The sequence below is a fragment of the Oncorhynchus clarkii genome, chromosome 7 (genome assembly GCF_045791955.1).
Source record: "Oncorhynchus clarkii lewisi isolate Uvic-CL-2024 chromosome 7, UVic_Ocla_1.0, whole genome shotgun sequence".
NCBI lineage: Eukaryota > Metazoa > Chordata > Actinopteri > Salmoniformes > Salmonidae > Oncorhynchus > Oncorhynchus clarkii.
The window spans coordinates 43,939,820-43,960,937 of NC_092153.1; the positions used below are offsets into that span (position 1 = coordinate 43,939,820).

Sequence of the window (21,118 nt, forward strand, 5' to 3'; positions counted from 1 at the left end):
AAGCAGAAAAGCAGAAAATAAGGAGTGAGTTTTAATATCATGTGAGGGACACATGTATCCCAAATAACTGATTACTCCTCTTTGCCGAAGAAACTCACTTAAGTTGTGGTTGTCCTTTTTTTGTCTCTCCTTGGCCATCGCTCGGACCTCAGCTTCTGGTCGGAAGGGAAACACTTTTGAGTGGCAAGTGAAGGTGTCTTATTTCTTACCTACTCAAGATGATTACAACCCTTTTCTAGCTTAACACCATTCATGTAACCCATTGGGTATCTAAACTACATTTCTACTGATACATAGATCTAATTTGTCAATACACACAAAATACTTTACAGAGGCAATTGTAAATACCTGCCTTTAATGCTGCCTTTAATATCACAAAAATATCCAATCTGAATCCCCACTGAATCCCCACTGACATTTTGGTTCAGGTACGTTAATGAGCCACCATGAAAATAGTTTAATAATGTGTTTCAAAAAAGGAAATAAACAATCGTTTGAAAATGTGAAAATCTAGTGACAACGTACCAACTGGAAAGCCCTCAGGCCTTTGGTAGTTGTCAAACTGGCCACAGGATGCAGTCTTGTCAAGTATGTTCATCATGCCAGGAGCTTAAGTATTGGTAAATTATTTGTAATTTTTATTTTATTTATAGCTAACAGTATGTTATGCATTTTACAAATTGCACACAATATTGATGCATATATGCTTCTTTGACTGTTAGTATTAGTATATCATTAGTATACTATTGGTACATCACTACGATGGTTTCATAAACAAAGTTTTTTTTAAAATATCTATTTGTGATCTGACAGGGTTGACAATATTTAATATGGAGATGCTTGGCTGATGGTGTCTTGTAAATAATTGGTTGTACTCGGCAGACCAAAAACGTACCTGAGAATTCCCTTTTTATGTTGGATAAACTACCAGGGCAGGCATTACTGCTGGTAAGTCCGTGGTTTCCATACATGTCCAGAAGGTTACCAGATACAGGGAGCTGAGGAAAGGAACAGAGCATTCAATGATTACAATGCAACATGTATTGATATTGATATTCTAAAGCATGCAAAGCTGTAGTTCCTTTTCAGTAAATGTGTTGTGTACCTTCCTGAAGATTAGAGTGATTGCTATTGCACTTTAACATTTGAAAAAGTTGTTATGTATTGGGAAGGATGTAAATTTACGGTATTTGTAATCTGGAGTCCGGGGTCCATAAAGCCAAGAATATCATCATTATAACTGGTTTCCAAGCTAATAATATCATCGATGACATCGTCCATCTGTAATAATAAAACAAAAACATTATAAACCAACCTAAAGTACCAGATTTGTATTCGAGTAATGTTCTGATAGACAACATTGAAAGATGTACCAGAAATCTATATGCATTTTGTACCCAGTTCGCCATATTCCTGAATAAATCCATTGTGAGGTCAAAATGAAAGAAAAAAAACAGTGGAAATGGTACATGCATTGGATCTCTGTGTCCTCTCTTTTATGCCTACCTCCTTCTCACAGTTTGAGGTGAGGGTCAGCAGGGCCATGGGGCTGTTGGGGGCAGTGCTGCCTGGGCCGGGGGGCATCCCGTGCTCTGGGGGTTGGCTGTGGCACTGCAGGCTGCTGGCCTGGCTGCCAGGCTTACCCCCGAGGGTGGTGGACAGGTACTGCCTCACCTGCTGCCTTTGGGCCTGCTGGATGTGATACTTGGTGGGGTTCTCCAGATGGCTCTGCACCTTGGTGGGGGGAAATGAGAGACGTTGGAAGACGGCGGAAAATGTTTCCAAAGTCAGTTTTGTTCAGTGTCGGTAATGAGGTTCCTGGGGTTAGACCATCTCATCCTATGGAAACGTATAGTTATCCAGTGAAATGTGGCTTTGCTGTTTGTAAAATGTCTCACAATTAAGATCTGTGAGATTCTGTGGATTGATCTTCAGACTTGAATGCATGTCTGAAGAGCAACACATGGATTGTACAATCATGAACAATAAACCAAACCTTTTCAATCACAGCCTCTAATTATACGCCCCTTTCTTTCTTCTACTCAATGACAGTGAATTATACAGTGCACCGAGGACAATGTCATGAATACAATGCATTTATTTATGTTTGTACAAATATAGTACATACATAAATATGACATTATACTAATGCAAGTGACACTAACACTCATAGCAATACTGCATACTGATAGAAAACCAAACCCCCCAAAAAACAGTTGGTAATGGTAAAACTCACCTGGTAATGGCTGTATTCAAGCATCTCCAACATATTGTAATTTGTATGATAGTATGTATCAGATATCCTATTTGTCTGGACAGTCAACTGTGTGAATACAAGGCTACCATGTGCAAACAAGAGGACAGGCTTTATCAGTTTAACTTATTAAAGGCAAACCCCTAATTAGTTATACAAGTTTGGAGACAGGGGGAGGGTACTAGGGCTCATCCTCTCTATGTTGTGTTGTTCTAGCTAAACTACGAATTTATGTCTTCACAGCGTTCATTTGACGTCAACATCTCCGTCTCACAAAGGACTCTTTCTGCTAGTGGGTTACTAGTTTCCAAATTGAAACTCGCTCCCGGCTAACTAACGTTTCATCTTTAGTTCCGCTCATCTAGTATAAAACATTATTTTTTCTGAGAACCCGGAATACAATTGACACCACTGTTCCATTACAAACATTGCGTAACAAAAAGATTAATCCAAAAATGTAGCAGGATTTTTAGAACAGACCATACCACTACCAATTTTCGGATTGGTGTTGCGTGTTAAACCTAGTCTCCCAGTGGTTCCCAAATGGTGTGCCAGGATCCACTAGTCTACTAAGTCATAGCCCATTCCTAGTTAGTCTGCAGCTTGACTAGGGTTAAAAAGAATAGGGGATCACAAATCCAGTTTAAAATGGATCACAGGCATGGCACAAAAGTAGAATCACTGCTGGTTTGACACCTTAGGAATATGACATTATCAGAAACAAATATTACTGTTTAATTAGGAAGATGAATATATGTCAATACAGTTTAATAGTTGATCTAGACCATTAGACCTGTATGCCAATAAAGTTCAACCCTGCTTAGAAAAGTTTATCTGGCTTTCAGAAGACACGTGCCCATTCATGTTTCCAAAACCATGTCAAATATGAAAAAATAAAAGACACTGTAAGTAGTTGTATCTAACACAAGGGCTAACTGTACTGTATATAAATCAGTTGAGATCCCTATCAACCGAGAATATTATCTCATCCTCACACCCTTGTACAGGAAGATCATTTGTTTTGACAGATTTTGGTCTGTCTCTACATGTACAAGCTATGAGCAGAGTGCCAACTGGGATTTCCACAATGCAAAAAAACTAAAACAGTTATTAGCTCATTTATAGAGCTATTTATTTATACATTTTTAGTATAGACAAGTGTGTTACTAAAATTGTTAGAAAAATCTTTACATTCTCAAATCTTTACATTCTCAAATAGTACCAAAATTCCTCCCTAAAATCCACTACCAGAAATGTTAAGCTCACAACTGACCATTCGATTTTAACAAAGCTGGCCCATTATTCTGGGGCAGTCATTTAGTTAAAACTGCAGGGGTCATACCTGGAGCCAACACCTGTGATGCAGAGCAACCTGGTCTCAGAGCAAAACAAAATGATACTTTACTAAAATCCATGCCATTCCATAGAGTACCACAGTATCTGTCATAATACCCATAAAACCTAGGAGTCAAACAAGGAAATGGTTCCAATCGTTTTCCCACCATACAATTTTCTCATAGGGGATTTTAGAAACACTTACAATAACGGCTGTGTTTCGTGTAGGCTTACTCTGGCGTGACATTTTGATAACCGTGTAAATCTCTCTAGGACAAGGTGACTTGTATCAATATATTTGCCTGTATCCACTAGGCAAACATAACTTATTTTAAGTGTTTCTAAAATTCCCTATGGGAAAAACGAATGGTGGAAAAACGATTGGAACCATTTCCTGTTTGACCGCTAGGTTTTATGGGTATAATGACACCTCCACTATAGGGCTCTACTTTGTATGAAATTTTACTTTATCTTAGGTTACATTACATTGGCTTACTAATGAAATAGTGGTCGTACAATATAATACGAATTGCAGGATGTATAGTATCCTACGTCTTGATTGTTTAAGATGATATATTATGTTTGACTGCTTTAGTGTGATATATTACGCTCTACTGCTTTAGTATGATATGCTAGGGGGTAAGGTTAGGGTTAAGGTTAGGTTTAGGAGTAAGGTTAAAAGGTTAATGTTAGGTTTTGGGAAGGGTTAGTTAATATACAAAGTAGTTGCAGAGTAACTAAAAAGAATAAAGTAGTTGAAAAGTTGCTAAATTCTGATATTGTCCATGATGAGATTCAAAAACGCAACCTTTGTGTTGGTGGACAATAGCGTTATATACCAACCCATCCACCCTGACCAACCAGCCTCCTTTTGTTTTTGCCTTACGTAACCTATGTTCATACCAAACGCAATATATCATACTAATTTGGGTGTCCCGGGTTTACGTAGGCCAATGTAATGTTATCTAACGTAAAGTAACATATCATACTAAACGGAGTGGCATGAATTTTTGTCAAATATAATACGTTTTGCAGAGAACTGTGCAGAGCGCTGTAGCTAAGCCTATCCTAGTCTAATGTTGCAGACAACGCCTCCCTCTCGCACCTAACATTTGTAATTAGACTCTCTTCTCTATCTACCTGTCAAAAACACCTTGTACCCTTAAGCGCATACAGTGGGCTGCTAGACATTGCTTTCACATAATATGGGATACACGAGTTGAGATGTAGTTCTTAGAAATAACCTTGAAAAAAGAGACCTGAACCTTGAAAATAAAAATGGAGATCCCATAACATTAACATTGAATGTCCTTTTCTAATCTAGGAACTGCTGTTTAGCAACCTGTTCAACGCTGTACACCATTATATCAAAAGGACCAACATTGTTCTGAATGGGTGTAAACTGAGAATGTACATTTTTACTCTTGGGAGAAGATAATTACATTATTTGCCAGTCACCAGTAAATGTGTATTTCTCTGACAGAAAATTCCAAAGAGATGAGGATACAAGACACTAAACTTCTTGTCGGGACATGCATATTTCCCCATTACATACTACCAATTACATACTCATGTAACTGACTAGAGGAGCATTCAAAAGGATGATGCTAACAGTGCCAGTTCTCAGAACAATTCCACAGATGTGGTCTATGAATGAGGTGACGAAGTTGGCGAACGAACTGCTTAGCCATGAGTCCAAATTGATGAGGACCCTCACATGAGATACAGCGATATCAATAGCCCTCTCACAAACATGATGGATTAACATACCCCAAACCCTAAACATAGAGAGCCCAGCTAACAGATCTAGGGAGAGCAATGTTACCCATATTGTTATCCGTAATGTTCCCCTAATGTTTGAGTGTCCAGTTTTCCGTTAGTTAGGGTAACATAAAACATTCTGAGAACCTTTTTTAGCATGTTTTAGTGTTAAAGGTAGGAGAACATTCCCTTAATCCCAAACAGAACTTATCTTGAACGTGGTTACAACAATAATGCTCTAGGCAACTTTTATGGGACTTTGCAAGAACATTCATGTGTCCAGTACTCTGAGGGTTCGGAGAATATTCCCTAGCCACTCTCCCAATAATGTATATCTCTAGGACGTGTTTATTGGGCTAGTGATAGTTATCCCCTGTCCAGAAGAAACCCTAACCCCTTCTCCCTAGGCACGTGTAGATCTGAAACAACTTGATAGGTGTAAGCAATAGAGTGAATGCACTATGAATTAAATCTCAGCTCTGTTAAAAGTACACTCAAGAAAATATTTTATTGATCAAAGTGATTCAGGAGTAGCATTAAAACAGGTTAATATGCCCCTCCAACATTAAACAACTACACAGAAAGCCCCTAAATAGCAGAAATAAGTACTGTGAACTAAGAGGCTATAAGATCAAATCCCAGGTCAGGATATGTTGAATAATAATTACTAATTGAACATGCATAATGTAATCATGTATGTCAAAGTGTGTCAAACATGTAAGTTGAAAACATTGTATCTTATAAACACTGTGCGTATGACTATCCCTAACCTGGAAAACAGACAAAGAGCTGTGAATCGATCAGTGATTTGCCAATCAGGGCCTTGATTGGCTCAGCAACAGTAATGAGACGTGATGTGTATTTATTTATTTTTGGACACATAAATGTTCTTGCAATGTTCAGGTGTCTAGAACATTAATATCTTATGTTCTGTGTACATGTTTGGTGGGACATTGATAGAATATTTTCCTAACCCTTGTACCCTTGTACACATGAATGTTCTTGCAATTTTCCCATTAAACATGTCTAGAACATTAATAACTTAAGTTCTGAGAACATGGTAACCACGTTTTGGGTAAGTTCTATTTGACATTAAGGTAATGGTCTCTTGGAAACATTTCAGGCACACCACATTAGTGACCTAATGAGACTCTTAACTTCTTGAGGTATATGGGGCAGCATTTTCACTTTTGGATAAATAGCGTGCCCAATTTCAACTTCCTGCTACTCATGCCAGGACTATAAGATTTGCATATTATTAGTAGATTTGGATAGAAAACACTCTGAAGTTTCTAAAACTGATTGAATCATGTCTGTGAGTATAGCAGAACTTATGTCGCAGGCAAAACCCCGAGGACCAACCGTTCAGATTTCTTTTTGTTGGTCTCTGTCTGTTCATTGGCAAATGAGTTCTCTGAGTTCTCATTGGCAAATGATATTTCTTAGGAACCTGTTTTCAGTTCCTACCGCTTCCACTGGATGTCACCAGTCTTTGGAATTTGGTTGAGGTTATTAACTTGTGCAATAAAGAAGTAGGCCATCTAGGAACTGGGTAACACTGTTGAGAGTGCGCAAGACGTGAAAAGTAGCGTTGGTTTGTTGTCTTCCTGTATTGAACACAGATAGACCCGTCTACAATTTGATTGATTATTAACGTTTAAAAATACCTAAAGTTGTATTACAAAAGTAGTTTGAAATATTTTGGCAAATGTTATAGGCAACTTTTTAAATATTTTGTAGTGACGTTGAATTTTTTGGAAGCTGTTTTTTTTCTGGATCAAACGCGTCAAATAAATGGACATTTGGATATATATGGACGGAATTAATCGAACAAAAGGACCAATTGTGATGTTTATTGGACATATTGGAGTGCCAACAAAATAAGCTTGTCAAAGGCAATGCATGTTTTATATTTTATTTCTGCGTTTTGTGTAGCGCCTGCAGGGTTGAAATATGCTACCCTCTTTGTTTACTATTGTGCTATCATCAGATAATAGCTTCTTATGCTTTCACCAAAAAGCCTTTAAAAATCTGACATGTTGGCTGGATTCACAACGAGTGTAGCTTTAATTGAGTATCTTACATGTGTGATTTAATGAAAGTTCTTTTTTTTTTATTTGTCGCGCTGCATTTTTGCCCAAGTGGGACGCAACCGTCCCCTATACCATAAGAAGTTCATCTTGATATAGTGTGTGTGTCAGGAGTGTGCGCTAGTGGGTTGGAATAAACCTTTGAACCTGCTTTGTCTTGGTCGAGAGGAGGAGATTCAGTTTATAACCAATGACGTCATATTTGATATATAAACTGTTGTACATTGTTCTATGGGTAGCGTGCTCCGAGATTAAATACTATTATCTAATTTTGATAAGACTGGTCTCTGTCTATTTTATGCAAATAAGGATCTTACAAATTCTTAGAAACAGACAGAGTGATTTTAATTGAATTGGTTAATGAACACGTATAGGAATTATGAAATTCCCTTGACAATTGGTCCTTCGAGCGGATTTCCAAACCTGCCTCTGTCGTCCGAAGGTAGTACGCCCGAAAAACGTGCATGGGCGGGTCTTGACCCGTTATTTAAAGACCTGGCCTCTGAATTGGGGTTCAAAGAACAGGCCGGTATATATATATCTAAGGTCGACAGAGACGTTGACGGAATCTCACGAACATTGCTTTTCCCAGTCTGCAGGACGACGGTAAATGGTCTTTATTCTCGGATTTGGGGGGAATGATTTAAGTTATCTTTGATTTGATGTTCTAAAAAAATATTTCGAATTTATCAATAATAGGAGCTTCATTATTCCAAACAGATGAACAGGGTTTTGTATGACCAATATACACAGGGTTTTGTATGACCGATATACACAGTAGTAACAGGTCCGCGATGACCTGAGGTAAGGTGCGCTACCATAAATAAAACTAAACTTAATAACAGAGGTCTGTTTGCCCGAGATATTAAGCCGGGATACTAAATGGTGTTGTTAGGTAGGACGGATGGCTTGTACGAATAATAACTAACAGGATAGTTTAACCTACTCAACACTTGGATAGTGTCCAAAAAGGAGGAGAGGGAAGCCCAAAGTAGTGAAGTGAGATACGAGATATTAGTGTACTTTAAAAATCCTCCGACACAACCCGATAGTTGTAAGGTAAGACCTAATATCCAATCGACAGCAACGCTATAGATAAAGTTTCCAGGGAAGAGAAATCATATAAATCCATACACATAGATTGTAACTAGGTAACGTTAAACAGCACATACATAGATCATATAAATATATACACCTAGATTGTGAGAGCGGTAGAAAGTGGGAACACACACATAGAAGGTAAAAAATACATACACATAGATAGTGATTAATACCATAACTACTAGTAACGGCAAGGATTTATCAAACATGGGTAGTAAATCCTCAAAGGAGGTCCCGGGATTAACGGGAGACCAGCGTTTTATGGAGCAGAAAGAAAAAGAGAAGATGTTTCAATTGCAATAAGACAGGACATCTCGCCCTGGAGTGCAATACTCCCTGCAAACATTGTGACAGGTTAGGACATAAACACAGAGATTGTAATTTAACTAAAGTGAAGGTCAGGTGCGACAATCGGGAGAAAAAGAGAGAGTCAGAAACAACGAAAGCGAGATTAATGAGAATTCTCGCTGGGGAAGAGCTTGAATCTTAATTTGGGCTATTTTTGGGGAATTGTCTCGGTGTCGGAATTTGCTCCTACAGACAATTATAATAATAGGGTTGTTGGCGGGGAGGCTCCGTCATTCCAATAAGTGATGGTGGTTCAGTGTTTAATGGAACGCTCTCTAAAGTTCTCACAGTATGACATCTTTGTTGGGACAACTGGAAACCATGACTTGGAGTGGAGAAGAGGCCTCCAGATTGCGATAGAGAGGTGAAGTACACACAGGGGAAGTGACCTGCGGCCTGGCAGAAATATGAAGCAATTTCAGTGCCAACAGAAATTGTTTTTGAAAAAAGATGTACATTCAGATTCAGTTTTCAAATTCTGTTCTCTAAATGTAGTTTCAAAACCAGAGACAACATCCTGGTACTTTGTCAGCCAGGAAAGGTAAAGGAGAACAGATAGAATCAAATACTCACTGTGGTCAACAGAAGCTTCTGGCGGTTTCTAAAGCCAATGGGGCATGTTTAATTTATTTTCCTGCTATGAACTTGGCTCTAGCATTTGAACCGTTTTGGCTATGAAGCTAAGACTCTCTGGAACATGGACGTGCCTTCTATTTCCGTCTATGGTGATCACAGGTGGTGTTAGTGTAACGGTTTTCTTGATGCGAAGGAGAGTCGGACCAAAATGCGGCGTGTAGATTGCGATCCATGTTTTAATGAACAAACGTAAAACACGAATCAATGCAAACACTACAAAAATAAAGAACGTGATGAACGTAACGAAAACCTAAAACAGCCTATCTGGTGAAAAACACATAGACAGGAACAATCACCCACAAACACACAGTGAAACCCAGGCTACCTAAATATGGTTCCCAATCAGAGACAATGACGAACACCTGCCTCTGACTGAGAACCATATCAGGCTGAACATAGAAATAGACAAACAAGACATGAAACATAGAATGCCCACTCAGATCACACCCTGACCAATCAAAACATAGAAAATACAAAGTAAACTATGGTCAGGGCGTGACAGTACCCCCCCCCCAAGGTGCGGACTCCGACCGCAAAACCTGAACCTATAGGGGAGGGTCTGGGTGGGCATCTGTCCGCGGTGGCGGCTCTGGCGCTGGACGTGGACCCCACTCCATGACAGTTTTAATCCCCCTCCTAAACGTCCCTAAATAGGTTACCCACCACAATGATAACATGGGACAGAGGGACAGCTCGGGACAGAGGTAACTCGGGACAGATGGGTAGCTCAGCACTGAGAGGAAGCTCAGCACTGAGAAGAAGCTCAGCACTGAGAGGAAGCCCAGGCAGGTAGTAGAAACTACCAGAACCTGGCTGGCTGGCGGTTTCAGCAGATCCTGGTCGACTAGCAGATCTGGGAGAATCTGGTCGACTGGCGGATCTGGGAGAATCTGGTCGACTGGCGGATCTGGGAGAATCTGGTCGACTGGCGGATCTGGGAGAATCTGGTCGACTGGCGGATCTGGGAGAATCTGGTCGACTGGCGGATCTGGGAGAATCTGGTCGACTGGCGGATCTGGGAGAATCTGGTCGACTGGCGGATCTGGGAGAATCTGGTCGACTGGCAGATCTGGAAGAGTCTGGTCGACTGGCAGATCTGGAAGAGTCTGGTCGACTGGCAGATCTGGAAGAGTCTGGACGACTGGCAGATCTGGAAGAGTCTGGACGACTGGCAGATCTGGAAGAGTCTGGTCGACTGGCAGATCTGGAAGAGTCTGGTCGACTGGCAGATCTGGAAGAGTCTGGTCGACTGGCAGATCTGGAAGAGTCTGGACGACTGGCAGATCTGGAAGAGTCTGGACGACTGGCAGATCTGGAAGAGTCTGGACGACTGGCAGATCTGGAAGAGTCTGGACGACTGGCAGATCTGGAAGAGTCTGGACGACTGGCAGATCTGGAAGAGTCTGGACGACTGGCAGCTCTGGCTGCTCCATGCTGACTGGCTGCTCCATGATGACTGGTAGCTCTGGCTGCTCCATGCTGACTGGCTGCTCCATGCTGACTGGCAGCTCTGGCTGCTCCATGCTGACTGGCTGCTCCACGCTGACTGGCAGCTCTGGCTGCTCCATGCTGACTGGCTGCTCTGGCTGCTCCATGCTGACTGGCTGCTCCATGCTGACTGGCTGCTCCATGCTGACTGGCGGCCCTGGCTGCTCCATGCTGACTGGCGGCCCTGGCTGCTCCATGCTGACTGGCGGCCCTGGCTGCTCCATGCTGACTGGCGGCCCTGGCTGCTCCATGCTAACTGGCAGCTCTGGCGGCTCCTTGCAGACTGGCAGCTCTGGCGGCTCCTTGCAGACTGGCAGCTTTGGCGGCATCCTGCAGACAGGCAGCTCTGGCGGCTCCTTGCAGACTGGCAGCTCCATGCAGACTGGCAGCTCTATGCAGACTGGCAGCTCCATGCAGACTGGCAGCTCCTTGCAGACTGGCAGCTCCTTGCTAACTGGCAGCTCCTTGCTAACTGGCAGCTCTAAGCTAACTGGCAGCTCTATGCTAACTGGCAGCTCTATGCTAACTGGCAGCTCTATGCTAACTGGCAGCTCTATGCTAACTGGCAGTTCTGAACAGGCGGGAGACTCCGGCAGCGCTGTAGAGAAGGAAGGCTTTAACAGCGCTAAACAGGCGGGAGACTCCGACAGCGCTGGAGAGGAGGAGGGCTCCGACAGCGCTGGACAGGCGAGGCGCACTGTAGGCCTGATGCGTGGTGCTGGCACTGGTGGTACTGGGCCAAGGACACGCACAGGAAGCCTGGTGCGGGGAGCTGCTACCGGAGGGCTGGGGTGTGGAGGTGGTACTGGAAAAACCGGACCGTGCAGGCGCACTGGAGCTCTTGAGCACCGAGCCTGCCCAACCTTACCTGGTTGAATGCTCACGGTCGCCCTGCCAGTGCGGAGAGGTGGAATAGCCCGCACTGGGCTATGCAGGCGAACCGGAGACACCGAGCGCAAGGCTGGTGCCATGTAAGCCGGCCCAAGGAGACGCACTGGGGACCAGCTGCGTAGAGCCGGCTTCATGGCATTAGGCTCGACGCTCAATCTAGCCCGGCAGACACGCGGAGCTGGAATATACCGCACCGGGCTATGCACCCGCACTGGAGACACCGTGCGCACCACTGCATAACACGGTGCCTGTCCGGTCTCTCTAGCCCCCCGGTAAGCACAGGGAGTTTGCGCAGGTCTCCTACCTGGCGTAGCCATACTCCCTGTTAGCCCCCCCCCAAGAAATTTTTGGGGCTGCCTCTCGGGCTTCCTTGCCAGCCGTGTTCCCTCATATCGCCGGCTCCTCTCTCCGGCTGCCTCAGCTCTCCTAAGTGCCTCCACCTGTTCCCATGGGAGGCGATCTCTTCCAGCCAGTATCTCCTCCCAAGTGTAACAGCCCTTGCCATCCAAAACGTCCTCCCATGTCCATTCCTCTTTACGCTGCTGTTGCTGCCTGTTGACACGCTGCTTGGTCCGTTGGTGGTGGGTGATTCTGTAACGGTTTTCTTGATGCGAAGGAGAGTCGGACCAAAATGCGGCGTGTAGATTGCGATCCATGTTTTAATGAACAAACGTAAAACACGAATCAATGCAAACACTACAAAAATAAAGAACGTGATGAACGTAACGAAAACCTAAAACAGCCTATCTGGTGAAAAACACATAGACAGGAACAATCACCCACAAACACACAGTGAAACCCAGGCTACCTAAATATGGTTCCCAATCAGAGACAATGACGAACACCTGCCTCTGACTGAGAACCATATCAGGCTGAACATAGAAATAGACAAACAAGACATGAAACATAGAATGCCCACTCAGATCACACCCTGACCAATCAAAACATAGAAAATACAAAGTAAACTATGGTCAGGGCGTGACAGTTAGGAGTGTCACAACAACAAAAAATGGCCCACATAAGACTATGGTTGAAATGCAATTGTCATGGCCCTTCCACTCCTTATTTAATCTTGCTCTTGACACTAACTGGGTTCGAACCAGGTCTCCTGCATGTCGAGAACTGTGTTAGCAGAGCCGGGATGATAAACCGAAAATTATCAACACCAACCATATCGATCACTTAATATGAATATATGTAGCCTTAGAAAGGTTCATGAAATCAATAATAAGGTTCATGAAATCAATAACTTGCTAACATCAGATAACATTCATAAATTAGCCATTTCTGAAACTCATTTAGATAATTTGTTTGATTATACAGCAGCAGCAATACAAGGATATAACATCTGTAGAAGAGACAGGATTGCTTATGGGGGAGATGTTGCTGTATATATTCAGAGCCATATCCCTGTCATATAATCAGAGCCATATCCCATGTCCCCTTGGGATCCTGAGTGGCGCAGTGGTCTAAGGCACTGCATCTCAGTGCTAAAGGCACCACTACAGAGCCTGGTTCAATCATTGGCTGTATCACAATGAGCTGTGATTGGGAGTCCCATAGGGCAGTGCAAAATTGGCCAAGTGTTGTTAGGGTTTGGCTGGGGTAGGTGTCATTGTAAATAAGAATTTGTTCTTAACTGACTTGCCTAGTTAAATAAAAAGTCATGCTTGGAGAAGATCTTATTTGAAGTGTAGTGGTTGCAAGTTCACTTGGCACTTTTGGGGTGTTGCTATAGGCCACCAAGTGCTAACAGTAAGTATCTAAATAATATGTGGGAAATGCTTGATAGCGTATGAGATATAAACAGAGAGGTATACTTTCTTGGGGACCTTAACATTGACTGGTTTTCATCAAGCTGTCTGCACCAGAGGAAGCTTCAGTGCCTGTAATCTGTTTCAGGTTATTTATCAACCTACCAGGGTGTTTACAAACACTACAGGAAAAAGATCATCTACATGTATTGACTACATTTTTACTAATACTGTATAACTTTGTTCTAAAGCTGTATCCGTAACCATTTGATGCAGTGATCATAATATGGTGACTATATCCAGGAAAGCCAAAGTTCCAAAAGCTGGGCCTAAAATAGTTTATAAGAGATCATACACAATATTTTGCTGTGACTCTTATGTGTATCATGTTAAAAATATTTGTTGGTCTGAAGTGATTAATAAGGAGCATCCAGACGGTGCAGTTGATGAATTTATGAAATTGCTTCTTCCAATTACTGATAAACATGCACCTGTTAAGAAACGGACTGTTAGAACTGTTACGGCTCCATGGTTTGATGAGGAATTTAAAAACTGTACGGTTGATGGAGATGGGGGGAAAAGGAAGTGGCTAATAAGTCTGGCTGCATATCTGACTGTCTGACTTACTGCAAATTGAGAAACTCAAAAAAATAAGAAGAAACTGTATGAAGCCAAGATTGATGTTACATTTTTTTTTTAATTGTTAGCGATCAATAATTGCAAACCTCCTGGCATTGACAACATAGATGGAAAGCTAGTGAGGATGGTAGCTGACTCAATAGCCACTCCTATATGTCACACTGGTCACTTTAATAATGGAACACTGGTCACTTTAATAATGTTTACATAATTTTTTACCCATTTCATACGTACAGTCGTGGCCAAAAGTTTTGAGAATGACACAAATATTAATTTCCACAAAGTTTGCTGCCTCAGTGTCTTTATATATTTTTGTCAGATGTTACTATGGAATACTGAAGTATAATTACAAGCATTTCATAAGGCCCAGACAATCAGAAAGGTCATTTTCTCTGATGAATCACTTTACCCCAGTCCAATCCCTGTACCCTTTGCAGAATATCAGTCTGTCCCTGATGTTTTTCCTGGAGAGGAGAGAAGTGGCTTCTTTGCTGCCCTTCTTGACACCAGGCCATCCTCCAAAAGTCTTTGCCTCACTGTGCGTGCAGATACTCTCACATCTGCCTGCTGCCATTCCTGAGCAAGCTCTGTACTGGTGGTGCCCCAATCCCGCAGCTGAATATACTTTAGGAGACGGTCATGACGCTTGCTGGACTTTCTTGGGCGCCCTGAAGCCTTCTTCACAACAATTGAATGACTCTCCTTGAAGTTCTTGATGATCCGAAAAATGGTGGATTCAGGTGCAATCTTACTGGCAGCAATATCCTTGCCTGTGAAGCCCTTTTTAAAAAGCAATGATGACGGCATGTGTTTCCTTGCAGGTAACCATGGTTGACAGAGGAAGAACGATGATTCCAAGCACCACCTCCTTTTGAAGCTTCCAGTCTGTTATTTGAAGTCAATCAGCATGACAGAGTGATCTCCAGCCTTGTCCTTGTCAACACTCACACCTGTGTTAATGAGAGAATCACTGACATGATGTCAGCTGGTCCTTTTGTGGCAGGGCTGAAATGCAGTGGAAATGTTTTGGGGGGATTCAGTTAATTTGCATGGCAAAGAGGGACTTTGCAATTAATTGCAATTCATCTGATCACTCTTCATAACATTCTGGAGAAAATGCAAATTGCCATCATACAAACTGAGGCAGCAGACTTTGTGAAAATAAAAATGTGTGTCATTCTCAAAACTTTTGGCCATGATTGTAGAGTATTACAGCATTCTAGTCAAGTCCATCCGATTCAAATATTGCTGTACATATACCATTCTATGTACAGTTGAAGTCTGAAGTTTACATACACCTTAGCCAAATACATTTAAACTCAGTTTTTCATAATTCCTGACATTTAATCTGAGTAAAGATTGCCTGTCTTAGGTCAGTTAGAATCACCACTTTATTTTATATGTCAGAATAATAGTGTGTGAAATGTGAAATGTCAGAATAATAGTTCAGAGAATGATTTATTTCAGTTTTAAATTCTTTCATCACATTCCCAGTGGGTCAGAAGTTTACATACACACAATTAGTATTTGGTAGCATTGCCTTTAAATTGTTTAACTTCGCGGTCAAACATTTCGGGAAGCCTTCCACAAGCTTCCCACAATAAGTTGGGTGAATTTTGGCCCATTCCTCCTGACAGAGCTGGTGTAACTGAGTCAGGTTTCTAGGCCTCCTTGCTCGCGCACACTTTTTCAGTTCTGCCCGCAAATTTTCTGTAGGATTGAGGTTAGAGCTTTGTGATGGTCACTCCAATACCTTGACTTTGTTGTCCTTAAGCCATTTTGCCACAACTTTGGAAGCATGCTTGGGGTCATTGTCCATTTGGAAGACCCATTTGTGACCAAGCTTTAACTTTAACTGATGTCTTGAGATGTTGCTTCAATATATCCACATAATGTTCTTTCCTCATGATGCCATCTATTTTGTGAAGTGCACCAGTCCCTCCTGCTGCAAAGCACCCCCACAACATGATGCTGCCACGCCCGTGCGTCACGGTTGGGATGGTGTTCTTTGTCTAGCAAGCCTCCCCTTTTTCCTCCAAACATAACGATGGTCATTATGGCCAAACAGTTCTATTTTTGTTTCATCAGACCAGAGGAAATTTCTCAAAAAAATCTTTGTCCTCATGTGCAGTTGCAAATCGTAGTCTGTCTTTTTTATGGCGGTTTTGGAGCAGTGGCTTCTTCCTTGCTGAGCGGTCTTTCAGGTTATGTCGATATAGGACTTGTTTTACTGTGGATATATATACTTTTGTACCTGTTTCCTCAAGCATCTTCACAAGGTCCTTTGCTGTTGTTTTGGGATTGATTTGCACTTTTCGCACCAAAGTACATTCATCTCTAGGAGACAGAACACGTCTCCTTCCTGAGCAGTATGACGGCTGTGTGGTCCCATGGTGTTTATACTTGAGTACTATTGTTTGTACAGATGAACGTGGTACCTTCAGGTGTTTGGAAATTGCTCCCAAGGTCTTGGCTGACTTCTTTTGATTTTCCCATGATGTCAAGCAAAGAGGCACTGACTTTAAAGGTAGGCCTTGAAATACATCCACAGGTACACCTCCAATTGACTCAAATTATGTCAATTAGCCTATCAGAAGCTTCTAAAGCCTTGACATCATTTTCTGGAATGTCCAAGCTGTTTAAAGGCACAGTCAACTTAGTGTATGTAAACTTCTGACCCCCTGGAATTGTGATACAGTGATTTATAAGTGAAATAATCTGTCTGTAAACAATTGTTGGAAAAATGACTTGTGTCATGCACAAAGTAGATGTCCTAACCGACTTGCCAAACTATAGGTTGTTTACAAGATATTTGTGGAATGGTTGAAAAACAATTTTTAATGACTCCAACCTATGTTTATGTTAACTTTCGCCTTCAACTGTATATTTCTTAATTCCATTATTTTGCTTTTATATATGTGTGCATTGTTAGATATTACTGCACGGTTGGAGCTAGAACCACAAGCATCTCACTACACCCAGAATAACATCTGCTAAATTCGTATGTGACCAATAAAATGGTACTTAATTTAAAAAAAAATCTGAGCCTAGAGGAAAGTCTTTGTTCTCAGGCCTGGAGGGATCTTAAGTCATTCCGCTACCCAAGAGTGGCCTTTGTTGGTTCTAACAGCAGACCTATCAGCTTGCTGCCAGCTCTTAGCAAACTGAAGGGAGAAATTGTGTTTGATCAAATAGAATGTTTTTTCTTCGTAAACAAATTAACATCAGACTTTCACCATGCTTATAGAGAAGGGCACTCAACATGTACTGCACTGACACAAATGACTGATTGGTTGAAAGAAATTGAAAACAAGAAGATTGTGGGAACTGTACTATTAGATTTCAGCGCAGCCTTTGATAATACTAACCATAACCTGTTGTTGTGAAAACGTATGTGTTATGGCTTTTCAACCTCTGCCATATCATGAATTCAGAGCTAAACTACATTACTAATTATAAGTGGGCACCAGCTCGTGGAACATCTCATTCCAAAATCATGGGCATTAATATGGAGTTGGTCCCTCGTTTTCCGCCTCCACTGTTTTGGGAAGGCTTTCCACAAGATGTTGGAACATTGCTGTGGGGACTTGCTTCCATTCAGCCACAAGTGCATTAGTTAGGCACTGATGTTGGGCGATTAAGTCTGGCTCGCAGTAGGTGTACCAATTCATCCCAAAGGTGTTTGACGGGGTTGAGGTCAGGGCTCTGTGCAGGCCAGTCAAGTTCTTCCACACCTATCTTGACAAACCATTTCTGTTTGGACAATGCTTTGTGCACGGGGGCATTGTCATAAAGTTGGAAGCATAGAATTGTCTGGAATGTCATTGCATGCTGTAGAATTAAGATTTCCCTTCACTGAAACTAAGGGGCTTAGCCCTGACCAAGAAAAACCGCCCCAGACCATTATTCCTCTTCCAACAAACTTTACAATTGGCACTATGCATTGGGACAGGTAGCGTTCTCCTGGCATCCTCCAAACCCAGATTTGTCCATTGGACTTCCAGATGGTGAAGCGTAATTCATCACTCCAGAGAACGTATTTTGACTGCTCCACCACTTCAGCACTCGACGGGCCTGTTCTGTGAGCTTGTGTGGCCTACCACTTCATGGCAGAGCCATTGTTGTTGTTTCAACTTCACAATAACAGCACTTACAGTTGACCGGGGCAGCTCTAGTATGGTGCCACGTTGGTGCCACGTTGAAAGTCACTGAGCTCTTTAGTATGGGCCATTCTACTGTCAATGTTTGTCTATGGAGATTGCATGGCTTTTTTGTACTTGATTTTATACACCTGTCAGCAATGGGTGTGGCTGAAATAGCCGAATCCACTAATTTGAAGGGGTGTCACATACTTTTGTCCATGTAGTGCATCTATCTAATAGAACTGAGGGTTTTCTTTAATGGAAGCTTATCTAATGTCAGACATGTAAAGTGTGGTGTACCGCAGGGCAACTCTGTAGGCCCTCTACTCTTTTCTGTTTTTACCAATGACCTGCCACTGGCATTAAACAAAGTATATGTGTCTGTCCATGTATGCAGATGATTCAACCATAAACGCATGAGCAACCACAGCTACTGAAGTCACTGAAACCCTTAACAAAGAGTTGCAGTCTGTTTTGGAATGGGTGGCCAGTAATAAACTGGTGCTGAACATCTCTAAAACTAAGAGCATTGTGTTTGGTAGAAATCAATCCCTAAGTTCTAGACCTCAGCTGAATCTGGTAATGAATGGTGTGGCTGTCGAACAAGTTGAGGAAACTAAATTACTTGTGCTACTTTAGATTGTAAACTGCCATGGTCAAAATATATACATTCAATAGTTGCAAAGATAGGGAGAGGTATGTCTGTATTAAAGAGATGCTATGCTTTTTTGACACCACACTCCACAAAGCAAGTCCAGCACACTCTAGTTTATTCTTACCTTTATTATTGTTCAGTCATATGGTCAAGTTCTGCAAAAAATACCTAGTTATGCTGCAGCTGGCCCAGAACAGAGCTGCACATCTTGCTCTTCATTGTAATCAGAGGGCTAATATTAATACTATGCATGCCAGTCTCTCTTGACTAAGAGTTGAGGAAATACTGACTGCGTCACTTCTTGTTTTTATAAGAAATATTAATGTGTTCGAAATTCCAAATAGTTTGTATAGTCAACTTGCACACAGCACTGACACACACACTTACCCAACCAGATATGCCACTAGGGGTCTTTTAACAGTCCCCAGATCCAGAACAAATTCAAGGAAACATACAGTATTATACAGAGCCATGAGTGCATGGAACTCCCTTCCATCTTATACAGCGCAAGTGAACAGCAAACCTGGTTTCAAAAAACAAATAAAGCAACACCTCACAGCACAATTCTCCCCCATGTGACCTACTGGTTGTGTGTATGTACTGACATATCTGTGCAACTGATAGATGCCTAAAATGACATACCCAAATCTAAATGCCTGTAGCTCAGGACCTGAAGCAATGATATACATATTCTTGATACCATTTGAAAGGAAACACTTTGAAGTTTGTGGAAATGTGAAATTCATGTTGGAGAATATAAAACATTAGATCTGGTAAAAGATCATCCTGTTTGAAATGCAAGAGAAAGGCCACAATGTATTATTCCAGTTTAGGCGAAATTTAGGTTTTGGCCATTAGATGGCAGCAATGCACGTGCAACATTTTTGACTGATCCAATGAACCACTGCATTTATGTTCAAAATGTTGTATAAAGTCTGCCCAAAGTGCCTAATTGGTTTATTGATACATTTTCAAGTTTACAACTGTGCACTCTCCTCAAACAATAGCATGGTATTATTTCACTGTAATACCTACTGTAAATTGGACAGTGCAGTTAGATTAACAAGAATGTAAGCTTTCTGCCCATATCAGATATGTCTATGTCCTGGGAAATGTTCTCGTTACTTACAACCTCATGCTAATCACATTAGCGCACGTTAGCTCAACCGTCCCATGGGGGTTAACCGTATGTAAATTATAAAGTATTTTGTCTGTAATGTCTTTTTAGTTACGTGTCAGACCCCAGTAAGATTAGCTGTCGCCATTGGCGTCGGCTAATTGGGGATCCTAATAAATCAAATCAAACTTATCGCAGGCATTTTACTGATATCGTTCATTGCAATAAGTAGCCTACACCAGAGAAATGTCAAGTTTGAAATTAAATAAGTTTGCTAATATGGCTGATTGTTAATGGGACAATTGATGGCTTCAACCATCAAACTACTAGTAGTAGTTTAAAGGATAGCTAAAAAAAAAACTGTGGTGCAGATTAATGTTCTAAACATATTGTCTTATTGTTATCGCATCAATTCAGGCAATTTATTGCGATATGGATTTTTGTCCATATCATCCTTCTAGCCAACTTAGCTAAAGCCTATAGGGATACGTTTTTTTATTTATTGTATTTTTTATTTAACTTTTATTTAACTAGGCAAGTCAGTTAAGAACAAATTATTGTTTACAATGACGGCCTATCAAAAGACAAAAGGCCTCCTGCAGGGATGGGGGCCTGGGATTAAAAATAAAAAAATATATAAATATAGGACTAAACACACATTACAACAAGAGAGACAACACAACACTACGTAAAGAGAGACCTAAGACAACAACATAGCAAGTCAGCAACCCTTGACAACACTGCGTGGTAGCAACACAACATGACAACAACATGGTAGCAACACAACATGGTAGCAGCACAAAACATGGTACAAACATTATTGGGCACAGACAGCAGCACAAAGGGCAAGAAGATAGAGGCAACAATACATCACGCAAAGCAGCCACAACTGTCAGTAAGAGTGTCC

At 41.6% G+C, this 21,118-nt stretch overlaps 1 protein-coding gene across 1 annotated transcript in view; it reads right to left on the minus strand.

Annotated features, from left to right (window-relative positions):
- The window catches only part of LOC139414261 (microphthalmia-associated transcription factor-like), a 39,594-nt gene that overhangs the window by 1,562 nt on the left and 16,914 nt on the right, over positions 1 to 21,118 (minus strand). Inside the window, exons 2-6 of the mRNA XM_071162161.1 lie at positions 1,507 to 1,734; positions 1,186 to 1,281; positions 896 to 998; positions 526 to 609; positions 99 to 152 (exon numbers count right to left, since the gene is read on the minus strand). Of these exons, the coding sequence (XP_071018262.1) occupies positions 99 to 152; positions 526 to 609; positions 896 to 998; positions 1,186 to 1,281; positions 1,507 to 1,584 (415 nt within the window). The 5' untranslated portion in view covers positions 1,585 to 1,734. The remainder of the gene's footprint in view (positions 1 to 98; positions 153 to 525; positions 610 to 895; positions 999 to 1,185; positions 1,282 to 1,506; positions 1,735 to 21,118) is intronic.